This window comes from Atheta coriaria, unplaced genomic scaffold (assembly GCF_025399875.1).
Source record: "Atheta coriaria isolate IRGN ID8LTWV9N9 unplaced genomic scaffold, Caltech_Dcor_3.1 hic_scaffold_7_pilon, whole genome shotgun sequence".
Lineage (NCBI taxonomy): Eukaryota > Metazoa > Arthropoda > Insecta > Coleoptera > Staphylinidae > Dalotia > Dalotia coriaria.
In genome coordinates this window covers 8853269-8875355 of record NW_027045449.1, presented here as the reverse complement: position 1 = coordinate 8875355, position 22087 = coordinate 8853269, and the positions used below count along the sequence as shown (strand labels likewise).

Here is a 22087-nt window from a genome sequence, read left to right as displayed (position 1 = left end):
GAGTGTATTAATTAAATAATTAACTAATACAATGAGAAACACGTTTTTCTCACGCAGAGTCAAAATGAAGCGAAAGTCTAATATTTAAGCATTTTGTACGTTTGATTTGTACTTGAGTGCACGGCAAAAATGTTGTGTTTTGTGTAATGTTACAATTTCCCACTTAGAGAGAAGGACGTGAGCGGCGTTGTGCTGGCGTGACGATGAGAGGAAGCTAAAGGCTTTAGTACAGCCGAAGAAGTAGAAAAAAGGAAGGTGGGCGCCTTCACCACCAGCTGGAAGTAATAACGTGCGGACGGCGAGCTCAAGCCGGTTAGTTCTTCGACGGCACCGGTGAGTGTTGGTTGGAAGTGACTGATTACGCTTTTGGATACTTTGTTCGTGTGTGAGTACATTACATATTTTTTTATCAACTTAAAATCACTCACCAAACGTAGAATCATCAAAAATAGGAAAAATTCGAAAAAACTCACCTGAAACAAAAAGAAAATAATTTTTAATTATAAAATATTAAAATAAATAAATACATAATTTATTTATTAGATTTTTTCTCTGATTTAATAAAAAAACGCGAGTTTATTTAATTATGCGTAACAGCGTTCCGATTGCGTGCGTTATATAATTCTGAATCGAGAAGGCAACAACTGCTTCAACTCCACAACTCGTTACAAGTGCAACACGGTGTACAACTTTTTATTCGTTTTATTCATGCGATCGCGTTACGAACGTCTAGATAGAAATATATTGAACGTTATATAATTCTGAATCGAGAGGCAACAACTGCTTCAACTCCACAACTCGTTACAAGTGCAACACGGTGTACAACTTTTTATTCGTTTTATTCATGCGATCGCGTTACGAACGTCTAGATAGAAATATTGAACTCTTGCAGAAATTCAATTGAATTCAATAAATATATTTCACGCTTATGAAATAATTAATAAATCAAACCGCAACGGCAGAAATTTATATTAATAAATAATTATTAATTCCAGAGTGAAACTTAATGAATGTTTATGACTTTTGATGATTAAATTCAATTAAATTATATATTCAATAATAGTCAAAATACGAGAGTTGCATGTATTTTGTGTGTGCGTTAGTCTGTCAAAATAGGTTTTTCCGTGTTTGATTGGCGAATGAGTGCGGAAATCAAAGCGGCGATGATTACAAAAGCCGTTCGGAAACGCGGGTCGCGAATAGTGCTCGCGACGGATTCGAAATCAGTCGAAAACGAAATTTGATATCCCTCGTTAGCGTGCGCGTAAATATTTGCGAACAAACTGGAACCAAACGCAACAAAAAAAAACGAAAAAAAATTGAAAAGTGATTTTAGTTAGTTAGTTTCTATCCGCTGTGAGCGAAATCCGATCGTTAATATTATTAATTAAATAATACAAGTGTGACTGCCAAATAACCAAAGCAAATATTAAATTAAGTGAACGTGAAGTTTAAACGAATAGAAAGTGTTTCGTGTGTGTTTGAGTGCTGAATCAAATAAAAATTCAATTTTTTGTTGTTTTGCTCACATAACAATCGCATAATAACGTGATCTATTTCACTAGTTTATTGTTTATGATTGGTATTAAATTTTGTGCAGCGTATATGAATAAATCGTAAAACAAAATCATCAATAAAGCAAATATTTCGTGAAATTCGATTGAATTTGTGTTCCAAACACAAATAAAACAAGTTAACAACTTCAATTGATTGTTATTTTGTGTGCAACATAACTTTTAACATCAAAAATTATTTCTCCACAACAAAAAACTATTAAAAAATAAAAATTGGTAAAAAAAAGTTAAAAACCAAACAAATTATTTTAATGATTTACGATTTATCTGATTTTGTGCATTACGTAATAAACTTTTGAAGATCACCTGTCAGATATGCAACACACACTGAAAAACAAATTGATTTCAAAGCCTTGCGCAAAACGTTCGCGTTGCATGTCAAAATTGCAGCACAAATAACTATCTATTATCTACAACCGAGCAAATCAGTTAAAATAATTATTTCTGCTCGTAAAATTAGCTGATTTAGACGAACGCGTAAATTACCCCGAGCGAAATATTATTTAATAATCGTAAACAGTAAAGTTAATCACTTCTTTCATCTCGCAGCCGGCGTAACCAGTGATTTGCAACCTCGGAAAGAAAGTATATTGATAATATTCCTATTTTGAATTTACTAAATCCGCAAACATTTCCGAGTGGCCGGTTCGCGCGTAAAATGATCGACAATTTCATACAATTTACTTGCTAATCATCGTCGGTAATATTTTTCGTGTGAAACCTTATCTGGTGTTTACATCAACACACGTAAGGCTATATTTAACGCTGTTGTGCATAACTTCCGTTATGGACAGCGAGTGTGAATGTGTTCACGCTTGTAATCATGGAAAATAATTTTCCTTTCATTATTCACCGATTTTTACCGATTTTACCAACGATTAATCATGGAAAACATTGTGAAAGTTGATTTTTCTGCTTACAGAATGTCATATTGAAAGTGGACACTAACCAACCGAGCAAAATCGAGGAACTACTACACTTGGAGAATCAAAAACAAAAAGACTCAAAATGTTGAGCGCAGTGTTAGCCATAGTATTGCCATGCATTGCAGTCGCGCAGGATGTGAACAACTGGCATCCATTATTAGGACCACACGGAGGCAGTCAGGATGATTCGTTATCATCATCTTATCAACATTATCAACCAGCGGCGCCATCACACACCTTCTCTAGTCTTGTCGCCCAGCAATATCAGCCGCCAGCTCCGCATACCCTGGCGGTCAGTGTGATTTATACAAAGTTGGATTCAATCAGGATTTGTATTTTCAATACGTCCAGTATAAAACCGACGTGCCTGATTTGAAAGAGTTCACGTTGTGCTTCTGGAATAAATTCCTCAATCACAGCAATGATCATCCACTGTTTTCTTATGCTGGTGAGTAATAAATTTAAAAATAGTAAAAATATTAAGTAACAAATGGCTAAACTGGAGTTTTAGTCACGAGTGTTTAATCAATCGAGTGTTTAATAATGTTTAGTCACGTGATGCTTATGATTTTCCACATGACGGTTTTTTATTAGAACTTTTCCATTTTAAATCTTCAAAATTCGAAAAACCCGTGACTAAAGTATTTTAGTCACGACCTTAGTCGTCCGTGTTTAAAGTACAACTTTCTGCGTCTCAAAACCTTGAAAAACTAGCTTTTAAAGATGGAAGTTGATAAATAAAATTTCGAGGACGTTTTTGGTTGTGTCAATGGTTATTAATTGCTCACGATATGAAATTTTAGTATTACGTAAGAATTTTGAAATCCTATGTCGTTTTAACGAATTCTGGCGTAATAATTACGCACGGCAATTAAGGTTGAGACGGTTGTGATTTCGAATAGGAGCAAAAAGCGCGCGATCAACGCTAGGATAAGGAAAGTGTTTGTTACACACGCACGCGGTATCGCACGGTTATATCTTCGTTAGCGTGCAGCCGCAGCCGCAGCCACAGTCGAGACCCAGAGATTAATTAGAAATGACAATTTTGAAAGTTTCGTAGGTGCTAAACACAAGTCAAGACCCGAAACTTTTGCTTTCATCTAGATTCTAGATCAAACGTGACTCGATTTTTTCCTACACATTAAATTTTTATATATATATATAAATATACAGAGTGTTTATAAAATATTAAAAGATTAATCTGATAAATTTTCAAACACTTGTATTATTTAATATTTACACGTGAACTGGTTTTACTTTCATTACACCGGATAGTAATCAAATTTGAGTTTAAAGCGGCTGCATTCTGATGCGATATTTTCTAACCGGCTTGGCTGCGCAGCATATGACGAAACGCTCATCGAATTAAGCTTTGTCTGCGCGCACGGCGGATTTTATATCACATCAAGTGGAAACTATTTCGAGAAGAATTTCACCGCGCCTGATATGGGCGAAATTGTTGAAATTTATCGTCGTCTAATTGTGTGTGGGTCGCTCGAGCATGAACGCACGCGGAATACCAGCGGTAGAAATCTATTTAGGCCACATGTTAGACATTATCTGCGTTTAATGGAATTGCGGAACAAATTGATGTGTCAAAAAAAGCTGATGATCGATTTTCGCTTGCAGTCGACGGACAACCGAAGGCGATCGTCTCCTGGGTCTCCAACTCGATGCGCTCCAGCTATTACAGTATGTCCGTCAATGGCCACACGCTCTATCGCCTCAACTACCCGCTGCGATTGAATAAATGGTATCACACGTGTCAAAGCTGGAACGGCAAGACTGGTGAATGGCAGATCTGGGTGAACGCTGAACGTGTCGGACGTGGCTTCCACAACAGAGTAATCAATTCATTTTTTCAAAAAAAAATTTTACTAAAAATAAATTAATTTCCAGTTGGTTGGTCATACCATCAAAGGAGGAGGTATTGCAATCACCGGGCAAGAACAAAGTCAACTCGGCGGAGGATTCCAAGAAGGTTACGAAGCGCCCAAGGGCGCCGGAGGCATGTTGGGTGAATTCACCATGTTGCAATTGTACAAAGTTGCGCTCACCGCCGGCAAAGCACACAAGGACCACAAGCATCACCACGCGCATCACTACGATCACAATGGCGCCGAAATTACAACCACCGCAGCCCCGGTCACCACCGCTCGCCCAACACAACCCTCTCATCCTTTGATCACCGGAGGACAACTTGACCCCGGCGCGGCGTTGAACATTGCTGCACAACAACAACCGCAACTCATCCAAGGTCAGCAATTCCAATCGCAGTATTTAAATGGACAATTTGCGCCATCGTTCGTCACGCAGCAATTGACCCAATCAGCTCAACCTGACCAAAGGCCACAAACCTTTGGTGTTGGTCAACCAGCTCCACAAAATGCCTTCGGGATCCAACCTCAGCCATCTTATAGTATTTCATCTCAAACTGCTCCTCAACCACCAGCACCCCAACCTATTCCACAGGATTACAATACACAATCACAATCTTTGTTCCTGCCTACCTCCCAGAACCAAAATGACTTATCCTCTTACTCCCAGCAAACATTCACGTTTGGGGACGTCCCCTTTTGAATAGTGGTCTCATCAACCATGCGGAAGCAAGCGCACCTGCCTCTGATGACAATCATAATCTTTTCAAGCGTCAGAACAAACGCAACAGACGCCAAACAGATAAAACAAAACGTGAATTGGTCCTGGCCAATGGTCAACTGATCGATGACAGTGTCCTAGCAGGTTTAGACCAGAGTCTACTCGATGGTCTTGCTGGCATCAGCGATAACGAACCCGTGCTGCAGCAGCAAATGAAAATGGAAGAGCGTGAACCAGCGGAGGCGGAGGTCAAGGCCGTGATGAGCGTTTGCTCTGGCTGCGACCCGGAACCCTTCTCAAAGGCGCTAGTCATCAGCTGGAGGAGCGTTGCCAAGAAGCTCTACTCAGGCGCACTCTACACACCCGCCAACACGGAATGCCGAGTGTTTTAGGTAATTCACAAAGAACAATACACCAGGAAACTTCTACTTCTATCAAAGTAGAGTATGTTACCGGTTTGAATTGTTACCAATTGTTACCAGTCAATCACGAGAACACAAAAATCATTCTAGTTTCATTCAGCGTAAACGTATGACGAACAAACAAAAATTATTGTTTCGGTTGTTAACTCATTTTACTTTTACGTGTACGTGCTTCTTTTTAGATTGTAAGCAGAGATAGTATTTATATATGATATTTTTATAGTTGTGACGAAAAGATAACTAATATATTTTCGAAAAATATTGATTTTTCAAATTGCTTACCTTGCTCTTGTGGATGTGCTGATGTTGATACTCGGAGTCAAATTCCGGTTCGGAGAAGTAGCTGGGATCTTCAAAATGCGGGACGCCAGCACCTCCGGCAATCCCGATTCCGGCCATTGGAAGTCCTCCTGTCACATCCGCAGACTCAAATAGTCTCAGTACAGACCGATCACGGATTTCTCTCAGATGTGATCTGAAATATTCGTTACAATATGGCGCATACAGATGAACATGAAGACCAATACGATGAGGGGATGCAAGATTTGTACGAGTATATACATGAAGATGTAGTGGTAAAAATTCAAGAATAAAAACATGTTGCATGGTCTGTTGGTGGTTTTACCTTGCGAAGTCTCGACGAGCTCATGTGCTGATTATCGCGAGCAGCGTGCAACATAATCCTAACATTAAGAGGACGATCGGTGCTGATACGCATCGGAGCATTATTTCGCACCTTTGTTGCATCTTTCGATAATTCACACACTTTGGTATCATTTGTGTTAGTTTTATTGTGTTTAACAGGAATTAAAATCGGGATGGTTTCAGGTTGAACATTCGGAAGAAGTTTAACTTGCACGACTTGTACTTTTTCACTCTGAATTTCTTCGTTTGTACATTTAGGAGCACTAATTGCCGGATTCTCAAGCGGAATAGTTTCAAAGCTTTTCTTAGGCTCGTCGCACTCGAAGCGCACCTTTTTCCGCAGCCGCGTGCCGGTGGCTGTTTTCGTGAACGAACTCTCCGGGAAAATCTTCAGCTGCAAATTGCCCGGCAGCGAGATTAAACTTTGCACCGACATTTTAACTCTACTCTTAGCACAACATTACAATATTCATTTCCCAGATATTTTGAGGAATTTAAAGCGCGAATTAAACGCTTATACAGGAATTTAATAAAAGTGCCACATAATTTTATTTTCGGTGTTTTGTTTGTTGCATTGGCGTTTCGCGACTGAATGCACGAAACAAACGCAACGGAGAATGAGCGCGTGAAATGTGCGCTAATTAATGTCCGCGCCTCCTCGTTCGGCAGACGAAACCGAGCCGATGTCGCATGATGTCATCGCATTCGCCAGTTTATCTTAATAACGCACCGACACGCGAACGCCGCTCAAGCGGTGCGGACACACATTCAGCCGCTGGGAATTGTAAACTGTTTAATGCATCTATTTTGTTCGGAACCACCCACATTTTCAGAATATTCGAATCGGCGCATCTACAGGCACCATCGAAACATCAAAACATCAAGTGGTATCAAATTCTCCTAATATTATCAACTATACACTTAGTTGAACATAAAAAACACGTGAAAAATACTTTTTAATTATAAAAAGTAAAAATGTAGCATAACACCCTGTATAAAATTTTGTACGGTCATTTATGTGTAATGTGAGTGAAACATTCATCAATGAATGAGTCTACTGTCCACCAAAAAGGAAACACTAACACGATAAATTCCTAACCTAATTATTTTCATTTCAACAGGAAGAAAATGGCGAGGAAATCGAATTACTGACTTTTTCCTTTCTCTATTATCACCTTTTAGTGTAACTACTATCTGTTATACTTAGGTGACAATTATTACACTGACCATCTGCTCCCCAGAAATATTTTTGTATTTTTCTGTATTTTAAACTCTGTCCGAACCCAAACCAGCAGTGCGTGTCAAAACACGTTACATTCGACAGTCCCTAATTGGAGAATTATACATTGTCCTCCCCCTGGGCATGCACTGACGTTTTATTACTCTATTTTGACCAAAATGATAACGCAAGCAAAAATCATTGATATCTCTAAAGAATAAACACCCTGTATGTCCAAGTCGTGCAAGCAATCATAGAGTGTAGATTCAAACCCGCTGGGAGAAGGTAGAAGGGTGAAGGGATCGTCCGAAACCTGACCAATCGATAATTGTAATTATTTTGCCGGGCAAGGTATCCAAGCGTATCAGATCGGTTTAATTAGATTGCATCAAAACGCGATGGTTTGCATTTAAAACACCCTCCCCGCAATAGTAGATTAAACTCACGTTTGCGTACACATTGTGAGTGATTATAGAAAGGGTTAACTGGACATTACCTCCAAATCCATGGTGCGTGAAAGAGGTCCTCCCTGGCCGGACATGGTGCCGTACTGCTCGCCGGCGAGCGTGTGACGGCGTGGATCGTCTCGGCGATTGTTGCGGCTTCGCGATCTCAAGTCGCCATCGGTGTCGCTTCTTCCACCTGAAATTCAAAAATACACAAATGTTGAAAACTGTGCATATCCCTACTAATATTATAAATGCGAAAGTCTTGATGTTTGTTACACTTTCACGCAAAAACTACTTAACCGATCATCATGAAAATTTGTACACATATTCTTAGTGGTCCCCGAATGGTTATAGGCTACTTTTTATTTAATAAAAAAATTATTTTTTAAATAAAATAAAGAAATTGTTTAGCCAATAATACCTCTGCATCTGGCTATTTGACTACTTTAACGCCATCTAGCATTCCAGCAATGAAGCTCAAACCTAAGTACTATAGTACCATCACACTGTATCACACTGTATTACCGACAGCTACGTCAACATCAAATCCAATTGACTACACTATGGAGACTGTTCACTATACTTCCATAGACTATACTTTCAGCCATTTTAAACTTCCCGCCATTCTACTTCATTGTTATTTCTTCTGTGACTACAGACTTCATTATTTTAGATATTCGCGAGCGAAGCCGCGGGTTAAAGCTAGTTTTACATAAATGAAACAAAAGGTTGATGTAATGTAAAACTAGTTGTTGTGCTCATGTCACATAAATATTTGCACAGAGGCAAGTACGATTTCCTGCTCGACTTGCACCACAACCTCTATTAATAGCCATGATGCGACTATTTTGGTTCAGCGATGTGTAAAACGCACACACCAAGCGGGTTTACTTCGCGCGTTCCTCATTTTCATTACATGATTTCGGTAGTTACTCGCTTTCAGCCAGAAATAAATAAAAACTAGGACAGTTGAGCCGAGTAATATAGTATGTTGTAAAATAATAGTCATTGTATGTAAGCAATTACTATTTATTTCAACATACAAATATGCTCATTTAAATGTTTAAAGCCTAAAAATCATGTTTTTAAAATTGCGTTTCAAATTTCGTTCCAAAACGCCAATACCTTGTCACGTGATCGCTGTGACGCCACATGTTACAATTCATTTAAAAACTAAAATATTTTTTAAAAAGAAAAGAAAAAATGAAAAATAGGTAAAAGTTTATTTTGTAAAACTGTAGCTGTTAATTTAAACCGATCCGAGCAAATTTGCTTAAATGAAATTGATGTTAATTAAGATATTTCCACTGTTCGGAAATACCGAAATACTCGGACCGGGCGCGGTTGAATTCGAGCCGGCCGTTTCGGCACGAGCTCCCTAATTGCCGAGATATTTATGTCTCGAGTGGAAAGTCAAGTGCTTGACATCAACCTTTTATTTTACATTTACATTTCGCATTCCATTCCATTTCGTTTCTTTTCTTTTTGCTTTGTTCGCGTGTTACTACCGACGATTTTTATTTTAAGTTCAATGCAATTTAGTTAGCAGGTTAACATTTGCTTCTGTGATATTTACGAGAAACAAAAATAAACCAAACTAATTATAGCCGTTCTCGTAGTTCTTAGAACTGGAAAACGAATCAAGTGTAAGAAAGAAATCTTTCAATACTCAATACAAACATCGAAATTTACAGTGTGAAATTTCTTTTTTTTTTTTTTCTGTGGAGTTATACGGGTTTTAATTAATGTGTGAGATGAAAAAAACGCGTTTTTATGTAGAAGTTTATGATGGATGCACGTTGCGCCTCCGACGAAGACGTTTAATCGCCAACGCATGCGGCTGCAATTTGCTGCCGTCGCTAAATATACAAATCGTGGAAATCGATTTCTCAATTTCCTCGATTCGGCTGGCGGCGCAATATTGCGCGCGAGTGAATCATTGAACGATGAATGCTATTCCGCCCTGCTTGATATAATTAAGGATGGGGGCGACAAGCGGCGAGATGCGAAATTTTACTGGTGGAAGTTAAAGAATGTTTATCATTATACAGTATGCACACAAAAATTAAATTCATTTCTAATCAAAATAAATTTAAATACTTGTAAATATTTATGTTTTCAATGAAATATAATTTAATATATTTTTAATTTTAATAAATGTTTTTGTGTAAACACCCTGTATAAAGATTTAAATTGATTTTCTATGAGAGCGTCGTATACGCGTATGCCAAGAGGCGTTTTGGGTGAATGTGGACGAGTTTTGAAGTGGCGAGACGCCGCCCTCAGTCAGAGATTGCAAAGAAGGACGAAACGAAACGACGGAACCTCAAGGAAAAGCTTTCATACCTCAAACGCCTGCCAACCATCCACTTGTCAACAGAAAAAGGGAGATAACTTGCGTGCAATCAAATGCAATGGAAATTCAACGTTAAAAACGCAAGTTGAAAATAAAATAAAATAAAATTCAACCAAATAAAATAAAATTTCAAAACAAAACATGTAAATATTCTAGAATGTATACCAATAGTGTTTTGTATCGAAATAAATCTTAAAAACAAGTTTTGTTTAGAGATAAGAATGCCTGCCTGCGATAAGACTGGAATACGCGTAGTCTCACCGATGAAATGCATGTTAAAATATACATGAAACCGATTTTTATGTGCAAATATTAAAATATTCAATTAATACGAAAAATAAAACACTTACATGATTACAAAAACACTACACATACTAATTAACATTAAATATCTTCAATTTTAATGAAATTCAACGCAAAAATCGAAAATTAAAAATTAAAGAAACGCACGACGCGCACACGAATCAATCACGGATCACACTGAGGTGCAGCGTGAGTGACGCGCGCTAACACCGATAACAAATACCAGTCTTGCGCAGATAACACTTCTCCTCCACTGACAGGCACTGCCCCAACAAACCAACGAATATGTTTACATAAAAACGTGTTTTATTTTGTGTCCACTCCATAACACACAAATTCAAACCACTATAGTTCGTAATTTCTTTATTTGCAGCATCATTAATTGCTCCCAGGACCATACTGAAAGATAACAATGTTTGCACGCTTGGAAAACGCCCGCACCGGATCGGAACGAGCGTTTAAAAGAAACGAGTATAATCTAAACATCGATGCCATTAGCCTCGGTCCCAGGCCGTGTAATCGCACCCGACGCAAGTTTACAAACCGTTGAGTTCAAGCATTAGGACGCTTCCCACATTTATCCAAGAATAAATAAAAAAAAAGTAAAAATGCATTTTTTTTATTTGGAGGAGTTTTAAAACAATAAAAAGGACTTTGATGGATGTGGCTAAAAAATATTGAAAAAATTTGAAAGTGTTTCGCGGTTGTATTGAAACTGTTGTGAATTGTAATCAAGCTTTGGCTGTGAATACGTATATCTGTAGAAAAAGCCTATGCCTACTACAGTTGGATGAAAAAAGTTGAGAAAACAAAAGGCGCAGGAAAGTTTAATTAAATTCGTCGTTACCAGAGTGATGCATTCCAATTAAAAGCAGTAAAACGAACTTAAATCAATTAACCCGCACTCAGCGACCACCGCCGATTAGAACAAAGACAATTCACGCTTTTAATTGATTTTCTTTCATTTTTTTCTTCAACTTACAAAAAACTAAATTTAAATTTAAATTTAAATCCAATCCATTAAATAAATAAATAACTCGATTTGTTTGTTGGAGTCAGTAAGTTGTTGCAAATTTAATTGGTTTAGTTGAAATTTAGTTGGTTCGGCGCGCAAAGTCGTTAATGCATCAATCGCAATAAACCGATGCAAATGCGCGCCGAGTGCCCATCAGGTCGTAAAATCGCCCGCGCCATTATTACCAATATAATCCGGCAGCTTTCGCTGCGAGAAGAGCAATATCCAAACGCCGCGCGCAAATCGTTCACTGCGCTCACGCAGCCGGCGAAAATCCGACCCGATGGTCATGATTCACTCATTCACTCACTTCCACCGAGTCGATCCAATTGCGAATCAAAGACTCAATCAACAACTATAACTACCGCGACAGCGAAAATGATTATAACTTCGGGACGCAATATCGAACCACAAACAGCCGCGCTCGCAATCGAACTAATCCCGAAGTGTAAAAGGAAAGATTTCATGAGTTGTATCGAGATGGAATTCCTTCAGTTTCGGCTTCTGAGTGGAGGATTCAAGATTGAAAACAGAATCGTTAAGAGTTTGATGTAAACGTAAACGTAAAAGTGTAAACAGTGAATCATCAAGAATAGAAGCTACAAGGAAGTACTCTTCTTCAGAAATATAAAATAGTGTAGTAAATGTTTATCAGTAATTTACTTTTTCTATTTCACACTTTTAAAGCGCACACTTTTATACACGGACAGCCAAAGACGTGACTAAAGTACTTTAGTCACGGGTTTTAGTCACGGGGTGGAGCTTGCGCATGCGCAGTTGCCTACGGTGTAGCACAAGGAGAAATATCGTAAGCATCATATGGCTAAACGTTATTAAACACTCGATTGATTAAACACTCGTGACTAAAACTCCAGTTTAGCCACTTGATACTAAATATACAATTATTTACACTATCAAAGTTTGTAATAATAAACAAACTTAATTTTACTAAAAATCCTCTTGATGTGGTTTCCTCTCCACGTCCCAAAACACAATGTACATTATCACACTAAGTATATCATGATTTATACGAGTACTCTGCTAAAGTTTGGCCTGTGATGGCAACAAGTTTGCAGTTTGCTACACATTGAAATTCACACAAGTCTCCTACGAGTACATTCCACATAATTTCCGAATTTTGACTTTCACGGCTTTCTGCACTTCCCCAAGTGGCTAAAGTTATAATCAAGTTGCTGATTCTCCCCAGAAACAATCAATTTGTTTGTCAACGCTTACGATTATGAATATCATCGTTATTATCATTAGGGAAAGCGCTATAATTTCGTTTTTTTTATGGATAAATAAAAGCCAACGTACGAATAATCACCGATGGTGTCGATAAGTGAATTAATAATTCAATTGGCCCGACTGCCAACCGAGAAGCAATCAACCACCAGTTGAAAGTTTCATTGTCTGATTGTTAAGCTTGCAGTGGTTCGTTAATAATTGAGCAGCAAGTGCAAGTTGTGCGGTAAACCGCATTGCATGATTGCGGGTACTTAAGGAACCAATTTTCATCTTCATTAAAATTAGATGTTAATGGACTTTTTGGTTTATCTATTGGAAAACATCATGAAAGGTTCAAGTTTAATGTTTGTAGTAAATATTTATATTTCCACCTTTAAAGCGCCACTTTTTTTCACGGTTTTAAGACACAAAAAGGGGAACTTTAATAACGGATGGCTAAAACTGTGACTAAAGTACTTTATCACGTCGCTAAACGTTGTTAAAGTGCAGTTTAGCACACAGATACTTAAAATTAAATATATTCTACTAATATTCAAAAATTTAGTACAAAAAACAAAAATTTCCAAGGCAACGATGATAGATTCCTATTTTTTGACAATTTCAAATATTCAACAAATTAATTTAGTATAGATACCTCTCGACTCGAGCACATTTAAAATTCTACGTATAATAACCAACAATAAAATCAGGCAATGTATTAGTGGGAAAAACTCAATTCTTATGTTGACCCGAAAAGAAAATGCAATCAAAATTTGCGCCCTCCGAGAGGCCGGGTCAACAATCGCGGTATTCCATCATAACAGAAAGTTACACACGGCCCCAGCGTGGAGTGTTCCGCCAACCACGTCAACAGTACGAAGTGTACCACAAAGCAGCAAATTCCCTCTGTAAAGTTAGTGATTTTGACTCTCCGATAAACCCACTGACGGATGCAGTAGCTGCTCGAAAAAATGCCAAACTCTACAGCCCCAATAACATGTATGATCGGAAACCACCCGTCACCAAAATGATCCAACGTATGCTCTTAATACATGATACTCTTCGCAGCAACCAGATTCAACAGGCGAGACAACGCAAGTTGAGACATCGAAGAGTAAGAGACTACATCAATCTATCAGATATCACCATTGATGGTGAAATACCTTCCGATGGTATCCTGGTAGAGAAAATAATGAATTCAGGGCTTGTTAATGAGAAACCCTCGAAAGCAAATCAAAAGAAACATAAAGACTGCCCAGATGGTAAAAAACGTGTGAAAAGAGTAACCAGGGGAATACAATGTAATGGAATAAGGACCATTGAGGCTGAAGTCCAACATGACATTATTATGGCAGACTCCCAGGCACAGTATGATCAAACAATTGCATCCATGTCGCAGAGACATCTCGGAACGCAAACAATTCGCCAACCGGATATTAAAAAACTTACAAAAGAAGAAATCCTGGATCTTTTAAGAGCAACCTACACAACTGTTGATGTAGGTATCGGAGTCAACTATAAATCACACCATGTGTCCCATGCAAAGGTACCTCCTGCTCGATCAGCGGTAAAACAATCATCACATCTACCCCCACCACCACCAGCTCAGAAGGAGTCATCACGCTTCAAACTCAGTAAGAGCAAACAACCTTCTCTGAAAACCACCTCAGTCCGCGACATGTACAACAAGAAATTGATGAAGCTGCGTTTGTGTGGCAGCAAAATTCCCACTAAAGACATATTCCAGGACGCTATCGACCACAGCGACCCACGATCTGACAGTGCGGCATCGTTAACGCCTAGCTCAGACCCGCAGGACGATGATCCGTGCGTATTCAATTTCAAATTTTGTTGCCATACAAATGTTGCGCTAGAGAATCATCAACAGTGATTACAATGAATAAAATAAAATATGATGATGAAATTTGTCCACTTTGCAGGTATACCATGGACAAGCATGAAGTGCATTCGTCTGAAGTCCTTTTGAAGCAGCACGCCAAGAGCACGCCGCATATCTCGCGGATACCGAGGATCATCATCAGTAAACTGCTGAGCAATAATGGTTCCAATTCAAGAGACATACAAGCGAAATAAATAAAGAAGAGAAGAATGTTGGAACAAAGGAGAAAATGGCGGATATATTGGTAGGAACTCGGCATTTTGTAGAAAATGCGATGGCGGTGCTCTTGGTGCAGCCATGTGCTGCGGTATCATCGAGATTGGCGCAGTTGACGCATTTGAATTTCAATCGAGCACGCAGGGAGCGATGGCTCGTGCGGTTGAATACATTTCGGCCACTTTAGCACCTGATCCATTATGCTACCTACCACTCGAGCGGAGAAGAGTGCACATGGCTGTGCGCATGAATCGTTTCCCAAAATAATGTCGATATTTCCAAATGATCATCTTATTTAAAACGAATGTGCTGTCAGATCAATAAAAATATGATAACTTAAAACAAAATTTTTATTTTTTCAAATTTAACATGAAAAAGGTTTCCTTCGAACCGGATTTGAACCAGTGACCTATGGATGTCTACGATTTTTATAATTCTACAGTCCACCGCTCTACCAACTGAGCTATCGAAGGTTGTTACAAATATCGAGTAGAAAATAAAACGATGCAATTCTTTTATGAACAGTTGATCTTTACCTGCGCTAGCCTTCAACTAGAGATTACGCGTTGAGGCAGCAAAGGCCCAGGTGTCACCTTCCGCGAATTTAATGCAAATAAGTGAATATTATCGCCATCTTACGATAAAATATATAACTATATGACTATGATTGATTTCACGTACAAACTTAGCTCCACTATGTCACTCTTTAACATTTTTTAAACTTGTACGATAATATTTAAGAATAAAACCGCAATGAAAAGCAATCCAAGATAATAGAGCGAGAGCCAGTGACGGCCAGACTTTCGTCATTTTAGGAAAGATGAAATTTTGTCCATGTGTTTCTCCAACACAGGTAAGAACGATCCCCAATTATGAAACCTGGATCGTGGTTCCTTTGGCAGTTAACAGCTAACAAAGATGTACACTTGATGACCTATGTTTCGTTATTGTAGCAAACTCCATTTTTGCATATTTTGTTCGTAACATTTCATTGTTCTCTGCATAATGTGTATCAAATTCAGCTTTCCTAATATAACGAAAGTAAAAAAGTTAAAAAATATTATACTTTAGGGGTGTCTGGCTAGGGTTGGAACCATACCAGGTATCTGGCAATGAGCAGCGCATGTTATAATAATGTTACGAACAAAATATGCAAAAATGGAGTTTGTTAAAATAACGAAACATAGGTCATCAAGTGTACATCTTTGTTAGCTGTTAACTGCCAAAGGAACCACGATCCAGGTTTCATAATTGGGGATCGTTCTTACCTGTGTTGGAGAAACACATGGACAAAATTTCAGCTTTCCTAAAATGACGAAAGTCAGGCCGTCACGGGCTCTTAGTCTATAATTACAAGCAAAAAATACAATTAAATAGTAAATTCCTAATATTTTGAGAAAAGAAAACTCAAAAAGTTTCCTTCGAACCGGATTTGAACCAGTGACCTATGGATGTCCACAATTTTAATAATTCTACAGTCCACCGCTCTACCAACTGAGCTATCGAAGGTTGAAAGCAAGTCGTAATATTTAAAGAGATAGCCATCGATTCCTTTCACCAAATTTGCTTGTAATACGCCATAATCAAAACCAAAATTACGCTCTGATTAACCAAGTGAACAGCGCAGTACAATATCCCAATGAGGTCAGGCGTATTGGCATGCAAATTGTAGATATAACTTGATTATTTATGCAAATATCCAAAGCCTCGAAGGTCTGGAATGTATTCAATCTCCAGCGCGCAGCCTTTTGACCCATAATCTACAACAGGGCTAAGGAAAAGTGCGAAAATACCAGCACCTAAGAGAGTTTTGCTTGAATTTGTCGCCGTTTGCATGAAACATTTAACTGTAGACTGTAGTTAACTGAATAAAAGGCGCATCTTAAAAAGGTCTTAGAAAAGAATTTGCGAAAAGGGCAAGGCACCAAGGGATACTGATACTGATACAATATATATATATATATACTCGTAGAAGCGCAAAGTGATTCTGAAATCCTGAAAGGAGTAGAGTATAAGGCGCGCAATTTAAAAAAGTTAATCCGTGAATACATTGGAATTTTCAAGCAAATTTTTACGCCAACCTCAACATGGAAAACTACTTATATAAGCTGAATTAAAGGCTTTAAAATTAATTTTTTGGTTCAAAGAGAAATAGTATATTAAAACTGACGACGAATGGCATTTTATATGGTTTTGTGCTGCACTGTAGACAAATGCGCAGGCGCAAACTCCATCCCGTGACTAAAACCCGTGACTAAAGTACTTTAGTCACAGCTTTGACTCCCCGTATTTAAAATACCACTTTTTGTGTCTAAAACCCTTGAAAACTGGCTTAGAAGTAGAAATATAATAAAATATATTTTTATTTAAACCCTAACAAGCGATAAACGATAAAACCCCAACAACTCCAAGGGTAACTCCACTTTGTATACCAAAAAAAGCCCGCGAATCGATTAAATCATAACTGGGAAAGCTTGGAATTTGCGTCGCCACTCACGACACAATGTAACATGCAAGCACGCCGAAAATCCGAAACCAACTCATACATTTTATGAATATCATGTCAAACTCAACTTGGGGCAAACACAACACAACACACCAAACGCACAATGATTCCTGCGTGTGTAGTGCGATTGTACTCGTACGCGGAGTTCAATGCGACTGAAATAACTGAAGCACAGAGAATCACAATTCCAATAACGCACACACAGCGTATATGAAAGAAAGAATTTTTATGCTCACTGCCACTCCCGGGTAGGCGCGCAATGAATGCGCATTCAAACACGAGACGAATAAATTTCATTCCGCGCCGCACCGGGGCTAGAAATATCATTGCATTCATCATTTATTAAAACACCTCAGATAGAATGATTAGAGTCAGATAACAGGGTAATAATGGTATTAGAAACACCAAAAATGCATCATTTTCATACATTTTATATTACCACAAATGTCAGGTTATTGATTATGTATAGGAAAATGTTGGATACTTCTTTAAGTATCCAATAAACTGTCTCTATGTACGAGTATGTATGTACGAGTAGCTTTATCGTAAAAAGCATTACTTTGATCAATAATGCACGCAGATGTTTCGTGAATAAATTGAAAAGCAATTTTTGAAGCAAAAAAATATTCAATATATGCTATTTTTAAATTTCGTCATTTTCACTCATAGAAAAGGAAAATGGAACACCGACCACGTTGGCTTCGATCCTAGCCTATTGTCCATGCAGGGCGATTATACGCATTGTAACTTTCTTCGCATTGTGCCTCCATCAACGACAACGACAACGACAAAACCATTTTTAGTTAAGCTTGAGTTCGGTTCATTTCATTTCATTTCGGTTTAGTTCAGCACAATTTAACGAATTAAATTGATTTTTTATTTAAAAAAATAACCATTATTTACCTTTGTCTAAGTATTAATTACATAATCCGTGAGGGGAGTATTGAGTCACAAAATTTACTTTTACTTTAACTCACTTGTCGGGCACTTGTTAATCCACAGATCAAATTTCAATTTTTTTTTTTACTCTTCAAGGGTGAAATTCAACCGACTGTATTTTTATATTTATACTAATTATATTACTAGTTAAGTAAACACATTATCATAATTAATTACTGTTTGTGTAATTTTTATTATTGCTTTTAATATGCGTATTAAATTATTACCGGGGTGTATTTATACAACACGCGGTGCGAATGCCTTTGCCGACTCGCGTCGCGTCCCCGGCGACAAACGACTAACAGCGGCGACGCTAAAATACGATATTCTCGGCGCACACGGCCGGATGAGTAAGCGCCGTGTGCCGGTGGCGGCGGCGTCGCGACGCGCGCCTCCGATATGCACGCCGCGACGGCGAGAGAGACGGCGCGTCGCGGCGCGAGTCGATGATTGCGGGCTGGCGGCGCACAGCGCACGCGGCCTGCACACGGCGTCGCGACGCGAAGGGCAAACGCACTTCGAGTATTACTCTCTCGATGTGTGTGGTGTGTGGGTGTGTGTGCAGCGTGCAATCACACAATCTGCGGGCATACAATGTGTCACAATCGCACTACGCGGAATGCAAATCGATATCGGGTGCGAAATTACGTTATCAAGGACAAGGGTCAAAGAAAGCATGCAGAAAGTTATGTGTATCAGTAATATGTATTATGTGGGTTCACACGGGGACATGAACTGTATGTGCATTCACTAACACCAACAAGTAACTCTTCACTACCACATGTAAAACTTGATTTAATGGGAATTAGTGCATCTTAGCGACATCTCGCGTTGAAATATTCAACTAGATTAATTGATTTGTAATATAAACTTTAATCAATTATTTTATAAGGTATAAGGTACATTTCCGCGGAAAACAGTAACTCATGTCCTTCTCAAAGGTCTAATCTACCTCTATATAAAAATGTATCAAAATTCATTCAATGGTTTAGAAGAAAATCAATATTTTGTAACAGTCGATGTTTACAATTGTCAAAACAATAGACCCCAACACAAAACATGTTTTTGACGTAAATCAAATAATGAAAAATAGAAAATTGATGTTTTTGGCAGTGAAATTCACAGCAAAAAAACATTAACAAATTAAAAAGTTTCCTTCGAACCGGATTTGAACCAGTGACCTATGGATGCCCACAATTTAACAATTCTACAGTCCACCGCTCTACCAACTGAGCTATCGAAGGTTGTTGTTGATACTTTAACATTTTTTGGCACTAACAACATACCAAAAGAAAGTAATCACCAATTCTTCAAAAATCAGGTAAGTGAAGACTAAAAACATTAAAATAATAAAAAATTAGTATTTTACGAGTATGTTGGTGTTATGTAGATATTTTGACGTTTTGAGTATTTAAAGTTTAAGACGAATTGCCAAACATGTTTGCACTGCGTAGGGAGAGAAATCCCCAAACACTATTTCATCACCGGATCACCGCGACCGTCGGTGCGTGGGTGTTTCACTAGCGACGGCTTTGCGCTCCGGGGCGGTGTTATTACTTTGGGGCGCCATTACTTTACGCGGAATTCTCGGATTCATAAACGCAAAAGTATTACACACTCGTAAATTCAAAACCACGAATTTGCTCCCAACACGCAGGGATGATAACTTGACATACATTTTCAGTACATATTTCATCTCGGAAGTAAAATAAACATGGAAAATATTAGAAGAGTGATTTTGGTTTATTTCTTACTAGCTTCAACCCTTGGCTTCGCTCGCGAATGTCTAAAATAATGAAGTTGCTTCCGTACGCGTCTGTAGTCACAGAAGAAGTAACAATGAAGTAGAATGGCGGGAAGTTTAAAATGGCTGAAAGTATAGTCTATGGAAGTATAGTGTACTGTCTCCATAGTGTAGTCAATTGGATTTGATGTTGACGTAGCTGTCGGTAATACAGTGTGATAATACAGTGTGATGGTACTATAGTACTTAGGTTTGAGCTTCATTGCTGGAATGCTAGATGGCGTTAATGTAGTCAAATAGCCAGATGCAGAGGTATTATTGGCTAAACAATTTCTTTATTTTATTTAAAAAATAATTTTTTTTATTAAATAAAAAGTAGCCTATAACCATTCGGGGACCACTAAGAATATGTGTACAAATTTTCATGATGATAGCTTAAGTAGTTTTTGCGTGAAAGTGTAACAAACATCAACACTTTCGCATTTATAATATTAGTAGGGATTAATTCTTTTTTGTTATTTTTTTTTTCGAAAAGTAATTTGCTGAGTTGCAAAAAAACTAGAACTTGCTGAACCTGCAAAACTCTAAAGTAAAACGTACGAGTAATGAGTAAAAGAATATAAAGAAAAAGAACAAAATGATCACAACGGAAGTGCACGGCTGGCCGTAATGAAAGGGCAAATTGTAACTCAACACGATGAGACGCACGGGGCAATTCGGAAAGAGTCGCGAAGCCGCAAAGTAGCCCCCGACGCGACATACGTACCGCCGGAAGTGGAAGTTCTTTGCGTCGGCATAAAGCAGCGCAGAGATTATTTCTGTAAAGTTCGGTGCAGCGCGCAGGAGTCGTTAGAGTCTTTAATAGTTGTAGCGAGTTGAACCTGGTTGGAGCATTATAAGAAACATTATATCAGAAGGGGTGCTGGGGAAATGACCCTCGTTGGACATTAATATGTTTTACCTTTCGGCCGGAAATTACTTGTAATGGAAAAATCAGTAAATTCAATAAAAGGGAATTTATTAAGTTATTAAAGCGGAGGAAATTGAGCAACAAAATGGAAAAAAGGTTTCCTTCGAACCGGATTTGAACCAGTGACCTATGGATGTCTACGATTTTTATAATTCTACAGTCCACCGCTCTACCAACTGAGCTATCGAAGGTTGTTATACATATCGAGTCGAAAATAAAACGATATAATTCTTTTATGAACAGTTGATCTTTACCTGCGCTAGCCTTCAACTAGAGATTACGCGTTGAGCTAGCAAAGGCCCAGGTGTCACCTTCCGCGAATTTAATGCAAATAAGTGAATATTAGCGCCATCTTACGATGAAATATATAACTATATGACTATGATTGATTTCCCGTACAAACTTAGCTCCTCAATGTCACTCTTTAACATTTTTAAAACTTGTGTGATAATATTTAAGAATAAAATTGCCATAAAAAGCAATCCAAGATAATTCCAAGCAAAAAATACAATTAAATTTTAAATTCTTAATTTTTTCACAAAAGAAAACTCAAAAAGTTTCCTTCGAACCGGATTTGAACCAGTGACCTATGGATGCCCATAATTTTTACAATTCTACAGTCCACCGCTCTACCAACTGAGCTATCGAAGGTTGTTGCAAACTTATGAATGCACCGAGAGCACAGCCCAAAAATTTCAAGCGAAAGTAGATCAAAATTATACTCCTGCTAAATCTACCAGAGTAGTAGAATGAGATACAGTTTCGTCGCCTGTACTGCCAGACAAGAATACGAATACAAAGCCTGGTTTTGAGTCAGTTGGTAGAGGGAGATCCAACAAGTTTGGTGAAAGTTCTTAAATAATTGACTCTCGGTCGGCTGGGCTCGCGCTGGGTTACTCGAGCAGCAAGTAGCAGCTCAGCTACCAGCAAGTAGTTTCAATTAGCAGGCTATTACATACCGCATGATAGCGGCCACCAACGCCGGAAACTTTACGATGGATAGATAGTTGGATCGACTTTTCAAAACTGAATTTGAGGCTTTATTACCGCCAAGAATCTTTTCATCAAGTATATCTTT

General features: G+C 38.3%; 4 protein-coding genes and 5 non-coding genes across 9 annotated transcripts in view; 2 read left to right on the top strand and 7 right to left on the bottom strand.

The window, feature by feature from the left end:
- LOC135795523 (coiled-coil domain-containing protein CG32809) overlaps nt 1-6000 on the bottom strand; it is a gene marked incomplete at its 5' end in the record, with an annotated part of 29016 nt that extends 23016 nt beyond the window's left edge. Inside the window, one exon of the mRNA XM_065307231.1 lies at nt 5803-6000. Within this exon, the coding sequence (XP_065163303.1) occupies nt 5803-6000 (198 nt within the window). The remainder of the gene's footprint in view (nt 1-5802) is intronic.
- On the top strand, nt 275-5779 carry LOC135795805 (uncharacterized). Its single transcript, XM_065307592.1, is given in 6 exon segments — nt 275-385; nt 2497-2769; nt 2772-2948; nt 4130-4344; nt 4400-5048; nt 5051-5779. Coding segments are annotated over 5 exon segments (1668 nt in total). The 5' UTR covers nt 275-385; nt 2497-2582; the 3' UTR covers nt 5491-5779.
- An 88-nt stretch (nt 6001-6088) lies between the features above and the next one.
- The window catches only part of LOC135795812 (uncharacterized), a 50668-nt gene continuing 34669 nt past the window's right edge, over nt 6089-22087 (bottom strand). Inside the window, 2 exon segments of the mRNA XM_065307604.1 lie at nt 6089-6172; nt 7881-8026. Coding sequence (XP_065163676.1) covers nt 6104-6172; nt 7881-8026 — 215 coding nt within the window. The 3' untranslated portion in view covers nt 6089-6103.
- LOC135795806 (uncharacterized) lies at nt 13344-15197 on the top strand. The gene is made up of 2 exons (XM_065307594.1): nt 13344-14561; nt 14675-15197. The coding sequence occupies exons 1-2, from the start codon at nt 13495-13497 to the stop codon at nt 14826-14828; spliced, it is 1221 nt and encodes a 406-aa protein (XP_065163666.1). The 5' UTR covers nt 13344-13494; the 3' UTR covers nt 14829-15197.
- On the bottom strand, nt 15232-15323 carry TRNAY-GUA (transfer RNA tyrosine (anticodon GUA)). The gene is given in 2 exon segments: nt 15232-15267; nt 15287-15323. It is a non-coding gene; the product is annotated as a tRNA-Tyr (tRNA).
- On the bottom strand, nt 16268-16359 carry TRNAY-GUA (transfer RNA tyrosine (anticodon GUA)). Its single transcript is given in 2 exon segments — nt 16268-16303; nt 16323-16359. It is a non-coding gene; the product is annotated as a tRNA-Tyr (tRNA).
- TRNAY-GUA (transfer RNA tyrosine (anticodon GUA)) lies at nt 19449-19539 on the bottom strand. The gene is given in 2 exon segments: nt 19449-19484; nt 19503-19539. It is a non-coding gene; the product is annotated as a tRNA-Tyr (tRNA).
- TRNAY-GUA (transfer RNA tyrosine (anticodon GUA)) lies at nt 21109-21200 on the bottom strand. Its single transcript is given in 2 exon segments — nt 21109-21144; nt 21164-21200. It is a non-coding gene; the product is annotated as a tRNA-Tyr (tRNA).
- Nucleotides 21569-21660, bottom strand: TRNAY-GUA (transfer RNA tyrosine (anticodon GUA)). The gene is given in 2 exon segments: nt 21569-21604; nt 21624-21660. It is a non-coding gene; the product is annotated as a tRNA-Tyr (tRNA).